Source organism: Schistocerca americana, chromosome 2 (genome assembly GCF_021461395.2).
Source record: "Schistocerca americana isolate TAMUIC-IGC-003095 chromosome 2, iqSchAmer2.1, whole genome shotgun sequence".
NCBI classification, from domain to species: domain Eukaryota; kingdom Metazoa; phylum Arthropoda; class Insecta; order Orthoptera; family Acrididae; genus Schistocerca; species Schistocerca americana.
This window is the reverse complement of record NC_060120.1, coordinates 674,266,500-674,285,872: the sequence shown is the minus strand read 5'-3', so window position 1 is coordinate 674,285,872 and position 19,373 is coordinate 674,266,500. Positions and strand designations below refer to the sequence as shown.

The 19,373-nt window shown below is 44.8% G+C and overlaps 1 protein-coding gene across 1 annotated transcript in view; it reads right to left on the bottom strand.

Moving 5' to 3' along the window:
* LOC124594328 (SET domain-containing protein SmydA-8-like) overlaps positions 1-19,373 on the bottom strand; it is a 117,650-nt gene that overhangs the window by 42,907 nt on the left and 55,370 nt on the right. Inside the window, exons 4-5 of the mRNA XM_047132690.1 lie at positions 15,082-15,357; positions 5,815-5,985 (exon numbers count right to left, since the gene is read on the bottom strand). Coding sequence (XP_046988646.1) covers positions 5,815-5,985; positions 15,082-15,357 — 447 coding nt within the window. The remainder of the gene's footprint in view (positions 1-5,814; positions 5,986-15,081; positions 15,358-19,373) is intronic.

Genomic DNA, 19,373 nt, shown 5'->3' with positions numbered 1-19,373 from the left:
CCAAAAGGATAAAGCTCGCCCGCACACCGCTGTTGTAACCCACCATGCTCTACAGATTCGATATGTTGCCTTGGCCTGCTCCATCACTAGATGCGTCTCCAACGGAGCACATTTGGGACATCGTTGGTCGACAACCCCAGCGTAATCCACAACCAACATTAACCGTCCCTGTATCGCCAGACCAAGTGTTACAGGCGTGGAACTCCATCCCACGTACTGACATCCGGCACCTGTATGACACAATGCAAACACGTTTCTGTGCTTACATTCCGCATTTTGGCGGTTACACCAGTTACTAATGTACCTGCATCTCACATTTGCAATAGCTTTTCTCGCACTTGCATTAACCTGTGAGCTTGCATAGTTAGTCACTTAAACACTTACGTAGACAAACGTATTCCCGAAATTTGATTGCAATTCATTATTTCCTGGTGTTGGAATTTTTTCGTCAGTGCAAAACCGGGGCTAATGTAGACCAGTATTATCATTTCAGTAGAAAGATAACCTTCCCCAGTCTGATTTTCTAAGAACCGACAAGCAGAAAACATTTTCGAGAGGTTTTTCCTTTTCTAGTAGTTGATCGATTGCGAGACAAGTTAGATTGCGTATCTGAGTTTATGAGGAGAAATCTGCTTAGCGATCGGTCCAGCCGTTACTGACTACAGAAACGACCTAAACGTATTTTAGCTCTCGTCTGCGTCTTGCACATCGTCATTATCTGAACTACAGCTGTATCTACAGAGTGGATGTTTAGACGCGTTTCCTCACTTCGCCTCTCTCTCTCTTTCTTGGTGGGCCGTTGCCCATCCTGTGTCTTGAGTGGTATGGGTTTTGCTTATGCAGCAGCAGTGAGATGATTTATGGTCTCTGAGTTTTCGCCATGGCAGCACTTTCACGCCACTTACGGACCTACAACGGCCACTCGAACGGAGAAAACCACTCGCAGTAACTCTAGAGTACCCGCTGCCATGTGATATCCTAGTTGCTTTCGTGAGACGCAAATTTTCGGACATACCCTTATATTTAAAATAAATTCGACAGCAAGCATAATTTGAGATGGTCTCATACGTATGGAGCAGTTTTACCCCGAAATGGTGTCCGTAGTACATTCTACTGCACATCAACAGCACCCTGAAAATTGCTACCCAGTAAGCCCACTTCCCTTAAAAAAGAGCGAGAAAACAGCCTTTTATAAGTCACTGTCTTTCAACAGTGTTTAGCCATTCAGGGACGTCAGCGGAAACCTGAAGATCCCAGCAGAGGGATCGAAACGTCAAGCACTAAAGAAATTTGAAGAGGAATATGACGCGATCTAACGAGTCATATTTTATCGTCAATAAAAAAGATGGTCAAACTATAAAGCGCGTGTGGAGATGATACTTTGCTGTACGAAGCCCCTTCACTATCCCATTCCTTATGGTGTTGCAGGATGCTTCCCGCAAACATTACATTTACGTAGGTAAAGTGCGGGGTAGTTAGTTTAAGTCAGTTTAAGTTACATCAAGTAGTGCGTAAGTTTAGGGACCGTTGACCTCAGCTGTTTGGTCCCATAAGATCTTACCACAAATTTCCAAAATTTACATACTTAAATCACACACAAAATAAGAATATTTGGCAGCCAAGATCGTGTGTTGTAGTATTTTTTCCTTTATTTCCCGAGGAAAATATTACAAGACAGTCCGCACAGCTGTATAACCAGTACACACGTGGGAAAACAACATAATAACCAGATCCGCAATACTTTTTTACATACTTTCTGGAATAATATTACTGTGCATGAATCGCACAAATATAACGAGAGAACACTCGACTTATGAAACAAAGGCGCCACATTGGCTAGTCAGATACATAAAACAGAGTAAATAAAAAAATCCGTAGTATAAACGGCCGTCATGTAGCTACCTCTCTAAGGAGGTAGGCATTTTCATGTAGGTACCTCTTCAAGGAGATACGCATTTTAACTTCACCATCACAATACATATTTTCGTTAGTGAAATTCGTCATAGATAATCCATCACCATTCGAGAAGAACAGTGATGAACGTACCTACAACACTAGAGGGAAAACGACCTTTATTACCAATTGGTAAAACTCTCAGTGACTCAGAGATGAGTTCAGAATGCAGTAATAAAATTTTTTTATCATTTGCCCAGTAACATTAAATATTTGAGACGTAGCGAAGCAAGCTTTACGTATAATTTAAAATCTTTTCTCCTGGACTACTCTTTCTGTTACCGACGAATTTCTCCTTAAAAATCGGCAGCCAGTTAAAAAAAAGCTTTTCTTTAAGTGTAGTTACGTGAGTAGGAGTAAAGTGATAATCTGTTCATTAATCTTAACACTAATAATGTATACATATCCTACGAACTGACTCGTTCCACATCATTTCGACAACGATATCGTTAAAATACTTTATGGAACATGTGGCTAACTGAACAGTGTACCCCGGAATGGAGGCGAGTTCGTCAATGGAGCTGTCATAGCTACGTCACATCAGGAAATAATGAACGGGTACGCAGCATAAGCGTCGACGGGCGCTTACACGCATGGCCAATAGGTCGCGTAAGTGAGCCATTACATCAGTTATTAAATATTCTTTGAAACGCAAAATTGTAACAACAATGTCAATGTCTCTAGCGATTAGAACACACGACCCTGGCTGCCAAATATTCTTATTTACGAAATATCAGATCGCGCCGAGCAACTTTCTTTTCCCTTTATTGTAATTTCCATTCCATCAGGCGCGGGCTGGCAGCAGCATAAGCTCTGCTCTTCAGCTGAGGGACAGAAGCAGACAGGAAGACATTTAAAACAATATAAAGAATACAGAAACAAAAAAAGGTGGAAACATAAAAAAGAAAGCATACAAAGTGGTAACTGTAAAACAGACATAAAAATCTAAAAAAAGTATTTTACACAAACAAACAAAAACACTTTGGATTAAAATTCACCAGGCAAAGTATGGTCGTTGTGTAAGAAGTCACAAGACGATTAAAATAGCCACGTGACGGACAGCATAGCATGGAGCAGTCATGGACGATAAACAGGTCGAACACAAATTAAAACCACATCACTAGATGACACTGTATAACGGCACCAAAACACAACACTGAAGCACCACACTGATAATAAAAACCTGGGTGGATCTGCCAGGGGGGGGGGGGGGGGAGAGGGATAAGGGAGAAGGGAAAAGGAGGATAAGAGGAGGGGAGAGAAAGGGGGATAGGGGGATGAAGTGGGGGCGCGCTGAAGGAGGGCCAGGGAGGGAAGCTATGGAAGAGGAAATCAGCCGAGGAGGGGGTGCAGGGACTCAGGAAGGGAAGGAGGAAAATCCGCTCTGAGAGAAGGAGGGGAGAGGAAAAAGGGGCCCTGGGGAGGGGGGCAACAAGGCCAAGTTACAGTTGGAAGGAAGGGTAGATGTTCAAAATCCGGGAGGGGGAGGTGCTTGAAATAGCCCAGATGAAGGAGATGGAGGTTGTGGAGGTGGAGAGAGGGAGGGATACAGTGATAGAAGTACAGCATTGGGTGGGGTGTGGAGAGGAAGGAGGAAACCTTGGGGTGTGGGGATCAAGCCTGTGGACAGTCTAAAGGATGTGAAGATGTTGGAGCAAAAGGAGGAGGTGGGGGAAGAGGATGAGGTCGTACAGGAATCGTGTGGGTGAAGGAAGGCAGATATAGAAGGCAAGGTGGAGTGCATGGTGTTTGAGGATTTGGAGGGCCTTGTAAAAGTGGAGGGGGGGTTGAGATCCAGGCAATGCTGGCATAACAGAGGATAGGATGGATGAGGGATCTGTAGGTGTGGAGAATGGTGGAAGGATGCAATCCTCATGTCTGGCCAGACAGTAGTTTCAAGAGTCAGAGGCAGGAATGGGCTTTCTGCTGGCTGGTCAGAAGATGAGGGGTCCAGGTGAGATGACGATCGAGGGTGGGGCCAAGGTATCTCAATGTGGGGGGTGAGCTGGATGGGAGACCATAAATGGTGAGGTAGAAATCTTGGAGACGGAAGGAGTAGGTGATGTAGCCTATGATGATTGCCTGTGTTTTGGAGGGGTTGATATGAAGAAATCACTGGTTACACCAAGTGGTGAACTGGTCAAGGTGGGTTTGAAGGGTGCATTGGGATGGTTGAAGGGTAGGATAGAGATCCAGGAAGGTGGTGTGATCAGCATACTGGAGGAGGTGGATAGGAGGGGGTGGCTTGGGCATATCGGTGGTGTACAGGAGATAGAGGAGAGGGGAGAGGATGGAGTCCTGCGGGTCACAAGCTGTGTGATAAAAGATACAGGATTAGTGTTGTGGAGGGTGATGTAGGAAGGATGGTGTGAGAGGAAGCAAGCGACCGGATGAACAAAATTGAAAGGCAGGGCATAGGTTTGGAGTTTAAAGAGGAGACCGGGATGCCATATGCGTTCGTAGGCATTTTGGTGGTCGAGGGAAACAAAAATGGCAGAGCAACAGGAGTGAAGCTGGAGGAAGAGAAGGTGGACAAGGTTAAGGAGTTGGTCTTTGGTGGTGAAGGAGGGTCGGAAGCCACACTGGGTAGGGGGGAGGAGATGGTGTTGATAAAGGCGCTAATGGACACGGTGGGAGAGGATAGATTCAAAGGATGCAAAGACCTTCCTGAAGAGGCAGATGAGACGATAGGAAGAAGCGATAGAAGGGGGTTTTCATTCCATGTAGGCTTTCACGGCCGGCGTCTTTATCAGTAAACTCTTCCGGGCTAAGTTGCCGTGGTCGATCTGTAGAACTACTTCTCCCTGACGTTTCGTTCTCAACTACGATCTTCCGAGGTGAGTCGACTCAGGTTCTACAGATCGACCACGGCAACTTAGCCCGGAAGAGTTTACTGATATAGAAGGGGGTTTGTTGGGTTTGAGGAACAAGAGGATGCGTGAAGTCTTCAACAGGTCGGGGTAGAAGCCAGTAGAGAGGATGACGTTGAAAAGATTGGCAAGGACAGTCAGGAAGGAGAAGGAGTTTTCTCGAAGGTGGTAGTAGGTGACACAGTCGTGACCAGGGGCCGCATTGCGTTTTGACTGGAGGCTAAGTTTAATGTAATGTGCTTTGACTGGAGTGTTGATGTCAGAAGGGGGCAACTGGCCCAAGTATTGGAGACTAGGAGCAAGTGGAGTGACCGAGGTATCGGCGCATTCCATGATGGTGGGGAAAAGAGAGTCATCAAAGTGGGGATCAGCAGGGACGTGGAAGACGTCGGAAAGGTGGGGAGCAAAGTGGTTGGCCTTACTGAGGTTGTCGGGAAGAGGGCGGTCGCTATGGAGAAGGGGGTAATGGGGTGTGGAATGGGAACCAGTAAGGCGATAGAATGTGTCGTGTGCAGGTCTGGCGCCAGTCCAGGCGTTTCTGTGCTGTAATAAGGTTCCATACGTGTCGCTGTATTTGCCAGTGGCGTTCGAGTGTATCTCCCTGTTCCCTGTCACGAGTGCGCAGGAAGGAGCGATAGAGGCGGCGGGATTCGCGGAGGCGGAGGACAGCCCACAGAGGGAGAATGGGACGGTGGGCGTGGATGGTTTTAATAGAAACATGGGCCTCCACCCTGAGCAACATGTGCAACTTGTGTATAGCAGCTACAACTACAGTATGCACACGAGAAGGCTCTCAAATTAGTGCGCCAATCATTGCTGTGTGGGGGACCTATAAGGCTGCGCTGGGACATGGTCTTACGCACGTTGTTGGTAACGAGTTTCTCAACCGGCAGGCAGTGTGAGAGCAGCCGTCTCTATCTACAAGCAGTGTTGACATCCTCCATGCCGAAGCAAGTAAAGCAAGCGTGTGCTGAGCTCACTGTGCGGTTACCTCTCGGTGAGCGTGCCGAGGCAGCGCATGGCGCTGAGGTGTGTGCCCAGCTCGGTGGGGTCGGCGCAGCGCGGGCAGCGGCACTCGAAGTACTTGGTGCTGCGCAGGTGCTCGCGCCGCGCCTGCGTGCCCCACAGCGCGTGCGTGTACATCGTCGAGATGTGCTCACCCCTGCGGAGAACAATACACACCATTACCTCACGCTCAAAACACTTTGTGTCATACGGTGTGTGTGTGTGTGTGTGTGTGTGTGTGTGTGTGTGTGTGTGCGGGCGCATATGTTGCATATGTTCCAGCATGGTTCTGAACAGCTGGAAAAATCTCAAACTTATACGCATTTCACTTAGTATCAGGCAACTTAGTGCATGGGAAGACTCAGCTGCCATTACTATTCGTAAGTAGTCGGTGGGAAAGTGGGGCCATTCAAGCATAACCTATAGTAATTTGAATAAAATTTGTTACACACAAGGTGTCATATCTGTCTTGATCAACGCAAAAGACTTTTGTCCAAGACTGAAATAAAAAATGTCACAAGCAAATGTTAGCATGGTTGCTTTTCCTGCACTTTTATTTGATATGAAAATATAACCAGCAGAAAGTCTTTGTTTGAATGGCACCCTGTACGTTTTTATTCGGTAATCCTCTTCCTCTCCTCAAGACCTGATCACCACTCAGGTAAACATTGTGTTATTAAAACGTAGCACAAAATCGATTTTGACCCTCCTGTATCTCCTGCATCAGCCCACAGTGCGGGTACCCAGGATAACGTAACTAGTCCGCCTGTGATATTGGACAGTAAACAGATGAAAATACAAGTAAAATTCGCACTAGTCATTCAGTCAACCGCTTTCAGTTGAACGTTTGTGTGAGTACACCGTACACCAGCGAAGAGATATCAAAATGCTACTCACCCACGGTTATGGGGCTATCACTCACTGACGAGTATGATTGTCTTCTTCGAAACTCAATATCTAGGGGAGCTTAAGCGACTGTAGAGGCCAATGCTGGAGCTATAGATTTTTCCACACTGTTGGCACACGTTCGTTCTGGTAGCGACTGGCTGTGTGCCGTTGCTTGTATCCCAGCACTACGCTTATCAGTTTCTGTTTTCCGCCTCAGCTGCTTGAAGTATTGAATTCCTTCCCAAACGTTACGACGCCATACTGAATGATAAAGTTCCTCTTGCGAGGAACGATCCACGAACGCGAGGGTCTTCATGTAATTCCTACCAATTCATCTGACATATGCCCTATTGAAAACACTGGGATCGTGGTTTTTCTACAGGCATTTTGGAATCGGCACCGACTTGTCTACGTGATCAGCTGGGAGGTGATTGACTGGTCATGTTAAAAGGTGTCTCGATCATAAATGCTACGACGCTTCGCCACCAACCGAATCTAGGTGTTTCCAAACTAATCGTGTGTACATACACACATAGTCTGTATATATTTTTGATGGACAGGATTATCGAGCCGTTGTCAGCTAGCGAAAATACAATCATTAGAGGTCTTCCCTCTGCAGTATCTCTATACGTTGTCACCTAGCAACGAGTGCTGTAGTGTTCTGCTGGAGTCCGTGGGTGCGCCGCCTGCCCGATTTAAGAGCGATAGTCTGTGGTCTCGCTCTCGTTGTGTTCCTTGCTTAATGGCTTTAAGTCTTACTAGCTACAAAAATGCTTCCAACCGTGATTCAAATGCTTTGATGGTGAAAACGCCCTTCATATACTGCGTTGAGGAGACCTTGGCCTGAAAGTTTTCCACCTTCCGGTCCGTCGGAGGAGACGCACTTGGTATACTGCATCTGAGGAGACTTCGGTCTGAAATGCTGTAGTATGAAGGATCAGGTTAGTGGTAGACCGATGGCAACGAAATCTAGCAGTTGTCTGGTCTCTGCGAGCAGAGAAACGAAGAAACTTTAACCTGGTGAAAAACATGCTAAAATAAAACGCTTTCACTTTCGTCGTATACGACACTCGAAGTGATTTGTGTGTTTTCAGTTATAGTCGTTGTTAAATGAACGTTGGTTAACTTTTACTTAACTAGTGAAGCTCTTTCAGTGTCATGGCAGTGCATTTGACTCAGGTTGTGCTTCGATATCGACATTAATAACTGCCTGTTCTATGGCCCTTAAACGTTAATCTTTTATTTAATATTATCAGCCTTTATCGATTTATATACGTATATTTAGAATTCTTAAAGTTCTTCTTGCATTTATAGCTAAGCTCTGTTAAGGATGTTTTATGAGTAGCCTGGAATTCTCTGCTTTCATATTTTCGTCACTGTACAGGTTTCATATATTTTCATGTTTTAGGAGAGTTTTTCCCAAAGGCTTTACTAAACATGCACGGCCTGCTTAACGCCCTGTAAAAAATTGCATAATTACATTTTACCGTCAACGCTCGTAATTTGAGTTTTACTTACTGTCTTTAATTGTATTTCAATTAATTCAGATCTAAATTGGCACTTACTACATCAATGAGGCAACCATAAACATAATAACTGGGACCTAAAAATTATCCTTGACTTATTCGCTGATTCTGTTTTCAATAAAAAATTTAAATTATTGAAAGATCTCAAGCATTTCTTAACTATTACTTTCAGAATACCAACGGCCCTAGTTTGCTTGGAAACAATTCGTCTGATTAATTCTGTGACCGCATTAATTTTGACATTAACTGCATGAATATTAAAGTTTGAAAAGACGATCGGACTTATGAATAAAGTAAAGTGACTGCAGGTTCTGTCGTATTTAATGAATGAAAATTTATACTGCCGTAATTGTCAACTGGAATTAAACACTGGACCCAAATGAAAAGCTTCCGTATTTAATTATTCTCCATTATGTAATAGTTCTGAACTTTCATCTTTAAATAATTGGAATGAAAACTCTACAGGATAAAATCAGGTTATAATTAAAATTTTTCACTTTAACTGTTCCATACAACTACCTACAAAATACAATGCGACAACTTATATTAAAACTCATCAGATCAGCTGCGCGGGGTAGCCGTGCGATCTAGGGCGTCTTGTCACCGTCCGCGCGGCTACCACCGTCGGAGGTTCGAGTCCTCCCTCGGGCATGAGTGTGTGTGTAGTCCTTAGCGTAAGTTAGTTTAAGTTAGATTAAGTAGTGTGTAAGCTTAGGGACCGATGACCTCAGCAGTTTCGTCCCTTAAGACCTTACCACAAATAATAAAATTATAAACAGCCGACCAGTTGCAATGGATAAAGAATTTCTTTAGCTAGGTTTCGACAAATATAAATTTGTCTTCTTCAGAAGGTAACAATTTTACATTAGTAAGGACTAAGAATTTCTTTATCCATTGGAACTGGTCGGCTGTTTATAATTTTATTACGTGAAACAGTTGCTGTTGTGCAGCTATGTTTAAAATCTTACCACAAATTTCAAATTTTTTCATCAGATCAGCGAATGCGATTGAAACTGGAATGACCTATTTGCTCATTGTTTGTTCCCTTTATAAAAATGTAAACATGAGAACCTTTGTCCTCTTATTTTAGAATAATGGTAGTACAATGTTTCGATGGTCGCTACTTTTTATAAGACGATAAATATTTCAGATGTTAATTATTATTTAATTTCGTTTTAATTAAAATAATGATGTCTTGTATAAAAAGAGACGAAAGTCTTTAAATATGGCTGTGACGTCATAACATGATCTTAGCAAGTACTGCAAACGTCAAGAGTTGGTGACGGAGGCCAGCTAGTTATTGTAAATTGGGTGCATCAGTGCACGTTTCTTTTATAAATTCTTTTAGTGCTGATGGTGCACGTGATTCAGTTTGACCTACTTATGTTAAGCCTGATGGCATTAAAATTGTGCAAATTTATTTTTTCCATTAACCGCAGCAGTGACGTCGAGCCAAATAAAATGATTTTGGTTTTTTAGTTTCTTTTTTCCTATTGGCAGTTTCCACACCCAGTTCGAACCCCTCTGTCTTATTAGATATCTCACCAACAAAATATACTATGGAACGTCCTGGCAGATTAAAACTGTGTGCAGGACTGAGGCTCGAACTGGGGACCTTTGCCTTTCGCGGGCAAGGACTTCACCAACTGCTTACTTTTTTATGTATATATATTATGCTCTACCACTTTCTTTCGGCCCCTGGACAGGAAAGGGAGAGTACGAAAAAAATCTACTTGCCACCGCCAGTTGGTCTTAACAAAATAAAAAAATAAAAATGCACCTCCTCAGGCGTTGGCTACTACCTACTCCTATCCCAAAACAACTAACCTATTACTACTAGAAGGGTGTAGGAATGGAAGAAAGCAGGGGGGAAGAATATACAGAGATGAAAATGAAAGTAGTTGAGTAGGGGCTTTTCTTTTTCTCTTTAGTTTATTTTATTTCTTTTTTGCTTTTTTGTATGTTTATTTTTTATTTTCTTTTATTTATTTACTTTTATTGTTTTGGTTTTTTATTATTATTTTTATTAAATTAGTCTACGTACCAGAATACCAGGAATCGCTAGCGCCTTCCGATTGGTGGAACATGCAAACGTGCCTTCTCGAAATTTTAATGGAGATTCCGTTTGTAGTGTGTTCAGAACATCACGTCGGCAAAAAGCATCTGCATCTCATGGCTTGGACGTTCCAGACGGAAGGCGGGTCATGAAAGGCGCTCCTTAGAAAATTGGAAAAGAACTGCTTGCATCTGGGGTTGCGAACAAGTGCACAGTTGTCGATCGTTCAGGTACGTCCAATAACCTAGTTCTGATTTGTCGTCGGGGCGAAAAAGGTAACGGACCGTATGACGGCGTATCCAATTCACAGCGTTAGTTTTTGTTACGGGGTAATGGAACACATCCGGGAATAAAAGCGTCAAGAAAGTGATCTGAGCAGGTGTCTGTCGGGTAATGAAAGCCAAGATACACTGCGCAAGCTTCCAGACGTCAGACGACGGACCACAAGAGAATCGATGAGCGTCTGTGTCCCTTACACCACAGAGAACGCAGAGGGCAGCGAGGCGGATGCGGTGCAAACGAAACTGGTGATCTGTTTGCCATTACCGGTGATATACCAGGTGGACTGGGCGCTGGTGTCGAGATTTATTTATTTTATTTAGCGTATGGCTATACATGCAACATTAATACATCAAGTGTTAGACATTAAAATCTTATAACAATCATGAATATAATTTATGTTTATATTGGTCAGTTAAAAGGTTATATCGAGGTTTGAGATCCATTCCAGCGCCGATGGGGATGCCTCCAGGAAGTCGGACCAGTTCCCTGCATATGCTCGCAAGGAGCATTCACCATGGATGTGTTGGATCGTCTGTCTAGGGGCACCGCAGTCGCATTCTGGTGACATCGCTCTTCCCCATTTCTGTAGTGAATCCGCACACCTGCCATGTCCAGTACGTATTCGATTTAATGCGGACAATGTTTTCCATGTTAGTTCCATTCCAGAGATGTTGCAGTTATAGCTCTCAAACCAGGTCTGTAGTTGGTCATTTGTCTTTTGGTTCCAATCTAGTCTCCATTGTTTCATGTGGTCATAGTTATTATTTTGAAGCTGCTCAGCTGTGCGTATGGGTGGCTTTCTTGATTTCAATCGAGTGTGTCGCAGTTGTGAGAATTCTTCTTTAATTGGTAGTTCTGGTTTTGTCTCAATCTTTCTGAATTCGTGCAGTAGGGCCGCTTTTCTACGCAGGTCCGGGGGCAGGATATTACATAGCACCGGTAGCCAGTACGTGGGCGCTGATTTAACGGTTCCAGAAATCAACCTCATTGTGTTATTTAATTGCCTGTCAATAAGTTTGGTGTGACAGCTATTAATCCAGACTGGAGCGCAGTACTCAGCCACAGAGAACACTAAGGCGATAGATGAGGTGCGTAATGTTTTTGCGTTAGCTCCCCAAGTAGTACCGCTAAATTTTTGAATGATGTTATTCCGTGTTCCAATTTTTGCAGTGGTGTTCTCCAGATGTTTTCGGTAAGAAAGAATGCGATCCAATGTTATACCTAAGTACTTTGGAAACTTATTATGTTTGAGGTTGGTGTTTCCGAGTTTTATGTTAATAATTTCATTTGCCATTTTGTTATTAAGATGGAATGTAGATACTTCAGTTTTGTTAGGGTTTGGCTTGAGTCTCCATTTCTTGAAATAATTGTATAGTATTTCGACGTCATTATTAAGGACTTCCTCTATATTGAAGAGATACTTGTCTCTGGTAGCCAGTGCTATGTCATCCGCATAGCAAAACTTTCTTGACTTTGTGTTTGGGAGATCTGCTATATAGAGGTTAAACAGAAGAGGGGCCAATACGGAGCCTTGCGGAAGCCCGTTGTTAATAAGTTTTGTTTTGCTTGTCTTTCCGTTTAGGGTGACCTGGAATGTTCTGTTACTCAGCATATTATGTATTAAGGATGTTAAAATCTGGCAAGGAATCACTCTTAAGAGTTTGTAAATTATTCCATCTCTCCAAACAGTATCATATGCAGATGTTAAGTCTAGAAATACAGCACTTGTTTTCAATTTCTGTTGAAAGCCAGCCTCTATGTAGGATGTTAATGCCAGAACTTGGTCACAGCAACTACGGCCAGGTCTGAAGCCTGCCTGTTCTATAGGTAAGTTCTCCATAATGATGCCGCTAATTCGATTATGGACAAGTCGTTCGAGAAGTTTGTATGTACAGCTAAGAAGTGCTATTGGTCTGTAGCTTAGCGGTTGGTCTGCTGGTTTCCCTGGTTTCAGCAAAGCTATTATTCTTGCCTTTTTGAATTCTCTAGGGAGATGGTTTGTAGTCAAAATGTTCGAAAAGAAATTTGCCAGCCATTTGACTACGTTCTTTCCAGCGTAGGTTAGAAATTCTGGATGTATGTTGTCAAAACCTGGGGCTTTGCCCGGTTTCATATCCTTGAGGTCAGTAATGACATCATCCTCAGTGAATGGTCTGGAAAGCTCTGAGTCGTGCTTCGGTAGCTCAGTTGGTAGAGCACTTGCCCGCGAAAGGCAAAGATCCCGAGTTCGAGTCTCGGTCGGGCACACAGTTTTAATCTGCCAGGAAGTTTCATATCAGCGCACACTCCGCTGCAGAGTGAAAATCTCATTCTGGAAACATCCCCTAGGAATGTGTTTTTTAGCTGTGGTAATTATAGCTTTCCTGAAACGATCGTAGCATTTAGGTAGTGACGGTATAAACCGGATGCATTTATCAAGGTCCGCTGAATACTTCTCCCAGTCAGCTTTTTGGAAATTCCATCTAGGTCGAGGGAAGGACCGTATCAGGGGTATAGTGACGCCGATGTCTAAAATAACAGGCCTATGCTGGCTGTGTGGGAAATCTGTGGCAACCCTTCTATGTATAGGCACTGGTTTTCCCTCGTTATCGGTAGTTACAAAGCAGAGGCGGCCGAGTGGAATGTGCCCCTCTCCTTGGCATCGAATATAAGATGTAGATTGTTCTCGTCGGCCCATTCCACCAGCGCTTCTGCGTGTTCATTATTTTGGGTGTATCGCCACATTTCATGATGGCTATTAAAATCACCGGCATATATCGTTGGGTGTTAATGTACGGGTAGTACAATACTTGGCCAGATTTGGTTTGGTGGTTTGTAGACATTTATAAGTCTTATGTCGTCTACTTTTATATCAACAACATGGATGTTGTTTTCTGTGCTTGTGGACAGCAGGTGTGCATGTTCAATATCGGATTGGGCGTATGTGGCGGCGCCATAGGCGTGATGATATGTTGCGCCTATTTGTTGGAAGCCTTGAATACGTCCTCTTCTTTGTAAGTCTTCCTGCGAGTCGGTATGTGTTTCCTGAAGGAGTACCACATCGATGCTATTGTCCAATAGAAACTTTGAAAGATATTCAGATTTGGATCGGCTAATTCCCTCAATATTTAGCTGGCAGATCCGGACCGATGGTCCCAATCTTCTAGTCGGATGGTTCCCAAAGGAATCGTTCGTTTGGTCGCTTCGTTGCATGTTTGAATTACCAGACACGGCTAAATAGTCTACAAACTTGGCTACCAGACTATCCTTTGGGATCTCCTGGTAATTCAAACATGGTGTCGAGATAACCTGCATGCACCGATTTCCACACACGACTTGTGTTCGATGGCGTCGGGGTTTCGACACATGTGTAATGTGTTGTGTACAGTCTTTGTCTGGATTATACGTGGAAGGGGTAAGGAGTAGAGGATGCAGCTTAATTCAAGAAAGAAGTGCCGAAAGTGATAATAGGGGGGTGGAATGTCTGCTAACGTGACTGGGGCTGACATAGAGACTGGAGCATATTCATGTAAAAGCAGTCCGGTCAGGCTCCTCGGGCAGCGACGCCAGCCTTTCAGTTGGGAGCTAACAAAAAGTGCCGTAACTCTGTCTTGCACATGGAATAAGTCCACTCCACCACGTTCCCGCGGGAGGGCAAGGGAGGAATATTGAACTTTAAATAACATCCCGGTGCAGACAAAGGACCCCATCGCCATCAACATACGACGTGCGAGGGTAATCGGAACCGAGAACACTTGTGCCACATGGGGGTGAGTAAGGTGTGGTAAATGTCGAGGTATCTAAGCCGATGCTCCACAAGGCCAGCCCTTTCCAACTGAGCCACCCAAGTACGCCTCGCAGCTTTCATTCCGCCAGTTCTACAATGCCTGCAGGAGAGCTTCTGTGAAGTTCGGAAGGTAGGAGAAAGACGTACTGGCGGAATTAAAGCTGCGAGGACGGATCATAAGTCGTACTTGGGTGCTGAGTTGGTAGAGCACTTGCCCGCCAAAAGCATAGGTCCCGAGTACGGCTCTCGGTCCGGCATACAGTTTTAATCTGCCAGGGAGTTTAATATGAGCGCACTCTCTCCTACAGAGTGAAAATTTCATTCTGCAAATAAATTATTCTAATTCCAACTAAAGATTTAGTTTTCCCGTAGCTGTAAGGCACATCTAAGGAGTGGGTTGGCTCTGAGCACTATGGGACTTAGCTTCTGAGGTCATCAGTCCCCTAGAACTTAGAACTACTTAAACCTAACTAACCTAAGGACATCACACACATCCAAGCCCGAGGCAGGATTCGAACCTGCGACCGTAGCCGTCGCGCGGTACCAGACTGTAGCGCCTAGAACCGCTCGGCCACCACGGCCGTTTAAGGAATGGGAATCGGCTTCCCAGTGTCCCTAAACGGGACTTGGTGTGCAGTAGTTCCAACCCCTAATGTCGAGGATGACCCACCTGAGCCACCTGGGTGGAGAATGAAATAAACGAAAGTATGGAAGGAGTGTGGTGAGGAGCGGTACCTGGATATGAGCTTGGCGGCGCGAACGGTGAGCCGGCAGCCGCGCTGGAAGTCGAAGGTGTGCCTGGTGTTGGGCACGCAGCTGTGCTCGAGCAGGTAGGCGGTGGGGTAGAGCGCGCTGGCCTCGCCGCCGCCGGGCAGCGTGATGTCGAGCGCGTTCACGTCCAGCACGCCGCACACGCGCCGGATCGCCGCGTCGCTCGCGTCCTCCACAGCCTCACCCGCCTCGCCGCACAGCACCTTCTTCCGCAGGAACTCAGACACCTCGCCAGACTCCCTGCGCAACAGACCCGTATTTAGGGCTGTCCTCTTCATCGTAAATCTCAGTCTTTGGATTGGGCCCGACTAGGGTGACGGTCCCCTTACATTTGGCGCCCTAGCGCATTTTTTTTTTTTTTTAAGAAAAATGCTACATCCGCCCCGGACGCGCCTCGCTTGGAGCCTAGGTACCTCACGACTCACCAAGCGACTACTCACCTAAACAAGCAGCTGTCAACTTACGAGACTAGCAGCACCGAGCGCCAGGTGACTAAGCTATACCGTTTGGCCGAGACCTACGACAAAGACAGGCCGCGGCGCGTACGTCACGAAGGTAGTCTTGCACTCGCTCGCTTGCTCAAATCAGCAGACGAACTACGTTTCTACACCTGTTAACTCGTAACTAGGCATGTCCGTACAAACGAAAACTGAATCTCCTACTGGAATCCGCTATTATGGAGTCTTCCTGTTATTAGTCCTATAATGATGGGAAGTCCATGGGCCTACTTATAATTTGTTACGGCTGTACTGGCGTACAATAAAATCAAATCATGCTAAAATGATTATCAGTTGCATAAAGCACCACATCCAGCATGTAATGAGTACTGTTAAGCATAAGAGACTTAATGCTATGAACAAGCCGTTATACCATTTATATCGAACATTGATCTTAAATTAAATTTTGCTGTAGTACCGTTAATCAGATTCCAGTTAGAGATGCAATTCTCGTTAGTACTTACACGCCCAGCTGTGAGTTAACGGGTTTAGAAACGCATTTTGTCTGCTGAGCTGAGCGAGCGAACGAGCGAGTTCCGTGCTACCTTCGTGACGTACGCGCCGCGGCCTGTCTTTCTCGTGGACCTCGGTTCGGCGCGTCGCTAGACGAACGGTGGTGTTGGTTCATCCTGGCATGTCGCCTAGTAGCTTCACCTGACAAGTGCTGCAGATTATATCATTTCGTTTGCTTCTTCTCTACCATGGATGATGAAACAGTAATATCGGCAGTTTTCAAACAACTCACTGACGTTTTGCAACAATTACCTTTTGAATTTTGCTTCACAGTATAAGATTTTGTACAGACGGCTCCTCAGCCATATATGGAAACCAACTCCGAAACAACCGCCAATTGCTCCAGTATTTAATTTTTGATTTTTCTTTCAAGATCCAAGAATTGGGTGCCTGTGCTTGTAGACATAGTGGAACGCCTTTTCTACTTTGTGCCTCTGCTATGTTAACTATCTGAGGAACGTCTGGCATCTCCGGATACTGAAGGTCTTAAAACAGCGTAGCACTTTCATCTGTTGTTGGCAAGCTTCCTCTTTGTAAAATTCTAGAATCTCAATGTTCGGGAGTCATTCAGTATTTTCTTTTTAAATTGAAACCGTTCAAAAAAGTGCGTAGATCTTGCGGCAATATCGCCTTCTCCGACTGCACTTCTTGGAGATATACGCGGGGTGATATACTTGCTCTGTAATTAGTATGTTGTTCCTATTTTTTTTGTAATATCCATGAGAAGGTTGTCTACCGACTTCACTTTGCACCAAAAAATGTGTCTTGCAACTCCCGAAGTTGTTTGTACATTTTGAATGGACCACGTTCACTTCTCTCACAATTAATACCATGTACCCAGCATGATGGTAGTTTCCGCAACAGTTCATATATTTTCAGCTCGAAGCATTTTCTGACCCAGCATTGGAAGAGACTTTTCCACAGTGCGAGCGAGCAACTCGTCTGTGGCAACTGGCTCCGGATAGCCACCAAGCACCCAAGCACTTGGCACCAGGCGAGTAGCGAGATACCTAGTTGCCAAGCGAGGGGCGTTCTGTGTGGCCGTAGCCTAAGAAATGAAGCTAGGGAGACCTGGAAAAACGTTGTTGAGCGACAGGATTAGGGTTTAATAGTGGTATAAACATGTACGTAAGGATCGATTTCTCCCCCGGGTTGGCTTCTCTGGCACAAGGAGTTACATGTCCCGATCGTAGGGTGGGGGCACGCGCTGCGGTCTGCAGTAATTTTAAGCGGAAAGCGTACGCTGATCAGTGAAGGAAGCCTGCCTTTGTATGGGTCACGTGCTAGTTTCCACTCCCTAGACTAGGCTTGCTCACACCGCGCTTGGTACACGAGTGGCGAGCGGGCAGGGTAGCCGCGTGTTGTTGTCAGTCTTCGCTGCGTAAACAAACCTGTTGGTTCGCTGCGGTGACAAAATGGCTCTGAGCACTATGGGACTTAACGTCTATGGTCATCAGTCCCCTAGAACTTAGAACTACTTAAACCTAACTAACGTAAGGACATCACACACATCCATGCCCGAGGCAGGATTCGAACCTGCGACCGTAGCAGTCGCGCGGCTCCGGACTGAGCGCCTAGAACCGCTAGACCACCGCGGCCGGCGCTGCGGTGACAACTGGTGCTGTGGGAATGGTTTCAGCTGAGAAGAGACCAAGATCTGTCTGCACGGTAGCTCAGCGTGTTCGGTCAGAGGGTTTAGCTACCCTCTATAACAAAAAAACTGAGTGAACGAATAAACGATCAACCTGAACAGGCGTCATCGGACGTCCGCCACGAACAAATTCAACGAACAATCTAGAACAAAATGAGATTAAAAAAAAAAGATCTAGTGCAAACTGCATACAACAAGAATCCCAGTGGAAAGTGCATGGCTGTTTGCGCATACTAGAGAACGTGCTACGTGTTCAGCATGTCGACATTCTGCTATACGAGAAAAATATAACTTTGGACGACACTGAAATTCCAAACATTGTGACGTGTGTAATAGTGTTCAGGGAGACGAGCCTCTGCAATCAAGTGCAACGTTAAAAGAATCCTTCGGCAATGAGGTAAAGTCGGTTATCTCAATTAAGCTTACATCAACTGTTAATATTATTCAAGTTGTAATATAACTGGATTTACTCGACTAGGAATTTGAAGCTCCAAATGACGTTGCAGTGAGGGCGAGCTTTAGAACTGCCCATTTTATTGCTCGTGAAATTCGACTGTTCTCCACCGGGCCGTCGGTGAAAGACTGCCTCGACATTTGTAGTGAATCCGTATGTCCTCTAAGAACAGTAAAATTTCATGCAATTTGTCTGTGTAAACACACAATCGCACGCCGTGTAGAAGACCTTAGTGCAGATGCTGAACGACAGCTAACGGTGAAAGAACAACAATTCTTTGCATATCCTCTGTAACTTGGTGAAACTGCCGACGTTACTGATACAGCACAATTGGCTATATTCTTCCGAGGGGTAGATATAGATTTAAACAAAGCAGAAGAACTTCTTAATTTAGTTCCCATGAGAGACACTTGTACCGACGAAGATATACTCGTATTTAATGCTGTTCAACATGCTGTACTAAGCTGAATCTGCCCTGGAATAAGCTCGTTTCCGCCGCCACTGATGGCACCCCAAATATGGCTGGCTGTAACGTGGGATTTGTAGGACGTCTAAAAACTAAGCTGAGCCCAGGACAGCAGTTCCACTCAGTGCATTGCGTTTTTCATCAAGAGGCACTTTGTGCGAAGACTGTACAATTTGACAGGATTATAAATGTCGTCGTTACGACTGTAAATTTAATAAGATCTGCAGGATTGAATCAAAGACAGTTTCGAAAGTTAATGTATTCACGCTCACTTCAGAGATATAACCTATCTTTGCCAGATAAGATGGCTGAATAGCGGAAAAACCCTAGAACGTTTCCTTTTGCTTGAACAGATAAATCTTTTTATGGATATGAAAGGAAGGTCCGTTCCTGAGACGTTTAACCATCGATGGGTTGTTAACCTAGCATTTGTTACCTGCATAAAGAGTCATTTGAACAGTGTCAATGATTCGTTGCAGGGAAAAGGTCAGTTAATTGTATCCCTATTTTCTCAATTTCGCGCAATCCAAATGAAACTCGAGATATGGAGAGGTCAGTTCCAGGATCGTAATTTCACACATTTTCCGAATGTGACGCGATTCGCAGATAATATTAATAATGACCTTGTTGCGTCGTTTGTTCAGTCTCTCAATAATCTGGATGCAGGATTCGCAA